This window comes from Oncorhynchus masou, unplaced genomic scaffold, assembly GCF_036934945.1.
Source record: "Oncorhynchus masou masou isolate Uvic2021 unplaced genomic scaffold, UVic_Omas_1.1 unplaced_scaffold_700, whole genome shotgun sequence".
Lineage (NCBI taxonomy): Eukaryota > Metazoa > Chordata > Actinopteri > Salmoniformes > Salmonidae > Oncorhynchus > Oncorhynchus masou.
In genome coordinates, this window is record NW_027013460.1 from 251,074 (window position 1) to 256,073 (window position 5,000).

The window sequence follows — 5,000 nt, forward strand, 5'->3', positions numbered from 1 at the left end:
GTTAGAGCTGATGGACTAGGAGGGAGGCTGTTAGAGCTGATGGACTAGGAGGGAGGCTGTTAGAGCTGATGGACTAGGAGGGAGGCTGTTAGAGCTGATGGACTAGGAGGGAGGCTGTTAGAGCTGATGGACTAGGAGGGAGGCTGTTAGAGCTGATGGACTAGGAGGGAGGCTGTTAGAGCTGATGGACTAGGAGGGAGGCTGTTAGAGCTGATGGACTAGGAGGAGGCTGTTAGAGCTGATGGACTAGGAGGGAGGCTGTTAGAGCTGATGGACTAGGGGAGGCTGTTAGAGCTGATGGACTAGGAGGGAGGGTGGGTGGGAAGGAGTGAGGGAGGAGGGAGGCTGTTAGAGCTGATGGACTAGGAGGGAGGCTGTTAGAGCTGATGGACTAGGAGGGAGGCTGTTAGAGCTGATGGACTAGGAGGGAGGCTGTTAGAGCTGATGGACTAGGAGGGAGGCTGTTAGAGCTGATGGACTAGGAGGGAGGCTGTTAGAGCTGATGGACTAGGGGAGGGAGGCTGATGGACTAGGGAGGAGGGAGGCTGTTATGGACTAGGAGGGAGACTGTTAGAGCTGATGGACTAGGAGGGAGGCTGTTAGAGCTGATGGACTAGGAGGAGGCTGTTAGAGCTGGACTAGGAGGGAGGCTGTTAGAGGGAGGCTGTTAGAGCTGATGGACTAGGGAGGCTGTTAGAGCTGATGGACTAGGAGGAGGCTGTTAGAGCTGATGGACTAGGAGGGAGGCTGTTAGAGCTGATGGACTAGATGGACTAGGAGGGAGGCTGTTAGAGCTGATGGACTAGGAGGGAGGCTGTTAGAGCTGATGGACTAGGAGGGAGGCTGTTAGAGCTGATGGACTAGGAGGGAGGCTGTTAGAGCTGATGGACTAGGAGGGAGGCTGTTAGAGCTGATGGACTAGGAGGGAGGCTGTTAGAGCTGATGGACTAGGAGGGAGGCTGTTAGAGCTGTTAGGAGCTGTTAGAGCTCATGGACTAGGAGGAGGCTGTTAGCTGATGGACTAGGAGGGAGGCTGTTAGAGCTGATGGACTAGGAGGGAGGCTGTTAGAGCTGATGGACTAGGAGGGAGGCTGTTAGAGCTGATGGACTAGGAGGGAGGCTGTTAGAGCTGATGGACTAGGAGGGAGGCTGTTAGAGCTGATGGACTAGGAGGAGGCTGTTAGAGCTGGACTGGACTAGGCTGATGGACTAGGAGGCTGTTAGAGCTGATGGACTAGGAGGCTGATGGACTAGGAGGGAGGCTGTTAGAGCTGATGGACTAGGAGGGAGGCTGTTAGAGCTGATGGACTAGGAGGGAGGCTGTTAGAGCTGATGGACTAGGAGGAGGCTGTTAGAGCTGATGGACTAGGAGGGAGGCTGTTAGAGCTGATGGACTAGGAGGGAGGCTGTTAGAGCTGATGGACTAGGAGGGAGGCTGTTAGAGCTGATGGACTAGGAGGGAGAGCTGATGGACTGGAGGGAGACTGTTAGAGCTGATGGACTAGGAGGGAGGGTGGGTAGGCTGATGGACTGAGGGAGGGAGGCTGTTAGAGCTGATGGACTAGGAGGGAGGCTGTTAGAGCTGATGGACTAGGAGGGAGGCTGTTAGGCTGATGGACTAGGAGGGAGCTGATGGACTAGGGAGGGGGAGGCTGTTAGAGCTGATGGACTAGGAGGGAGGCTGTTAGAGCTCATGGACTAGGAGGGAGGCTGTTAGAGCTGATGGACTAGGAGGAGGCTGTTAGAGCTGATGGACTAGGAGGAGACTGTTAGAGCTGATGGACTAGGAGGGAGGCTGTTGGACTGATGGACTAGGAGGAGGCTGTTAGAGCTGATGGACTAGGAGGGAGGCTGTTAGAGCTGATGGACTAGGAGGTTAGAGCTGATGGACTAGGAGGGAGGGGGTGGGGAAGGAAGGAGTGAGGGAGGAGGGAGGCTGTTAGAGCTGATGGACTAGGAGGGAGGCTGTTAGAGCTGATGGACTAGGAGGGAGGGTGGGTGGGAAGGAGGGAGGGAGGAGGGAGGCTGTTAGAGCTCATGGACTAGGAGGGAGGGTGGGTGGGAAGGAGGGAGGAGGGAGGCTGTTAGAGCTCATGGACTAGGAGGGAGGGTGGGCGGGAAGGCGGGATGGAGGGAAAAGGGAGGCTGTTAGAGCTGATGGACTAGGAGGGAGGGCGGGCGGGAAGGATGGATGGATGGAGGGATGGAGGGATGGAGGGAGGAGGGAGGCTGTTGTTTTGGCAGTGATTGCTACAGTGCAGATTGTTTTGTGGTTTCTACCATGACTATTGGATGATGTTATATCCTGTCTCAGGGTTCTCCCTCCCTGGTCGTGTTAGAGTGTGTGTGCTGGGAGCAGGGTGGTGTTCAGTAGGGCACACCGTAGCAAAATACTTTGAAACAGAGAAATTAAAGTGAGCCTTTCTTATTGAACAGGTTCAGGTAGTACCTCCCTGTTTCACTCTGTTTCAAAAAGTGTTCTCCTGTTTCTTGCCTACTGAAAAGACTATCTGCACAGAATCTAAAATGTGCAACGACACTCCACCAAAACTTAACATAACTCTCCAAAAACAACCCACCATACAGTACAGCACAGAGCTCATGAAGAATTGATCTATTTTGCCGTGCTGCTCTCCCTTGAATAGCAGCTGAACTGTGAAGCTGATTGTTCAGTCTCAGGGCAGAATGGGTGTGTGTGTTGGAAGAGTTCCATTGTCAACATCTACTAATCCTTGTTGCAGCGTTGAGTAGAGCAGCTCAGAGCAGTGTTGGGCCGTGTGCTCATCTGTTTTCACACAATCAATTTGAGCGAATATTATATCTGAATGGGATTTATGATAAACACAATTCAGAGGGAATTTTGGTGCGTTTGTACTGAAAGTGTAGCCCTATCTGTGTGTATGTGTTGTAAGCTTTCTCTCTCTCTCTCTCTCTCTCTCTCTCTGTCTCTCTCTGTCTCTCTCTGTCTCTCTCTGTCTCTCTCTCTCTCTCTCTCTCTGTCTCTCTCTCTCTCTCTGTCTCTCTCTCTCTCTCTCTCTCTCTCTCTCTCTCTCTCTCTCTGTCTCTCTCTCTCTCTCTCTCTCTCTCTCTCTCTCTCTCTCTCTCTCTCTCTGTCTGTCTCTGTCTCTGTCTCTGTCTCTGTCTCTGTCTCTCTCTGTCTCTGTCTCTCTCTCTCTCTCTCTCTCTCTCTCTCTCTCTCTCTCTCTCTCTCTCCCAACCCCCACCAGTCCAAAACTGTAACATCCGCTGCATGAACGGTGGGAGCTGTGCTGATGACCACTGCCAGTGTCAGAAAGGATACGTGGGAAACCACTGTGGCCAACGTAAGAACCTCTATATACACACAACCACTATATACACACAATACAACCATTATACGACCACTTTACAACCACTACACAACCACTGTACAACCAATATACAGCCACCTGTATAAACACTGTATAAACACTATAGGTGGGATCCTAACCTGAGATCCCTGGTGTATTTCTGTCTATCTCTCTCCCATGCAGCGGTGTGTGAGACAGGTTGTCAGAATGGAGGACGGTGTGTGGCTCCTAACCGTTGTGTTTGTACCTACGGCTTCACGGGGGCACAGTGTGAGAGAGGTAGGATCACAGTTCACTGTCTGTCTGTCTGTCTGTCTGTCTGTCTGTCTGTCTGTCTGTCTGTCTGTCTGTGTCTGTCTGTCAGAATTGACATGTTCTCAGAATGAGGACAGCTGACAGTGTTGATAGCGTGACATGTTTGCTTCATGCACAACAGTGTGTTTTATTGTCCAGAACATGGCTTGTTGTTGAACACTGCGCCTGTCACTCTGTGTTCCTAAATGACGGTTATTTTCCACATCTGCTGAAAGACTGAGGTCTGGTAATGTTTATTGGATGTCTATTGGTCTTTTGGATGTTTGCTGTTGGTTGCCCCCACCAGCGTCCTGGTGTGCTCTGAACTCTGGTAAAAAACGATGGAGTTACTATTGCAAATAAAGATAATGATATTGAAAGCAAGACATAAAAAACAGAAAGTACTTCAGTAAGTATAAATGCTCTATATAAATCCATTCCATGTAGGCGGGGTTTAGAGGGTAGCATAGTTGATGCATCCTTATTGGTCAACCAGTTTTGGATTATTATCTCCACATCATGTTTTGATAGGTGGGATGTTTAATGACACAGAGAAAGACTAGAGGGAAGGGTGCCCCTACTGGCCTCCAGCACCACTTCCAGTAACATCTGGTCTCCCATCCAGGGACCAACCAGGACCAACCCTGTTTAGCTCCAGAGGCAAACCATCAGTGGGATGCAGGGTGGGGTGCTGTTGGAATGTGCCAAACTTGAAACGGCAGAAAAATTATTGTAGGCGAAGAGGGAGGTATTTGATCATGATCAAGTTTTTATTGAAAATGTTTCATTTAAAACTATTGCATTCATTTACAATTCATTTGTGTGCGCGTTTAAAAATGATACTTTTGGATTTATGTTTTGCTTTCAATATCATTATTATCGTTTGCAGCACTAAGCATTTTGTTCTCCATTTCAGATGCTTTTCTTGATATTAATGACACAAATGTAACTCCTTAGAAAACATGCACACACACACTTGCACGCACACATACACACACACACGTGCACACACATCATAACACGCACACATACTGTATACACACACGCGCACATGTGCACACACACAAAAATACACACATGCACACATAGTCACACACGCACACGTGCACACACATACACACACACACATGCTTGCACGTAGACATACACACACGCACGCACGCAAGCACGCACACACACACACTCACACACACACACACACACACACACACACACACACACACACACACACACACACACACACACACACACACACACACACACATACAGAGATGCAAGACGTGCGTAGGTCTCTGTCTCTAGCGATGGTGTGACCCCTGGAGGTCGTAGCAGTGACCTTGTAAAGATAATATTTAGTTTAACAGCAGAACACTAATT

General features: G+C 49.8%; 1 protein-coding gene across 1 annotated transcript in view; it reads left to right on the top strand.

Annotated features, from left to right (window-relative positions):
* Positions 1–2,685: 2,685 nt before the first annotated feature.
* The window catches only part of LOC135537031 (fibrillin-1-like), a 125,397-nt gene continuing 123,082 nt past the window's right edge, over positions 2,686–5,000 (top strand). The window contains 3 exon segments of the mRNA XM_064963243.1: positions 2,686–2,689; positions 3,228–3,323; positions 3,513–3,608. Of these exon segments, the coding sequence (XP_064819315.1) occupies positions 2,686–2,689; positions 3,228–3,323; positions 3,513–3,608 (196 nt within the window).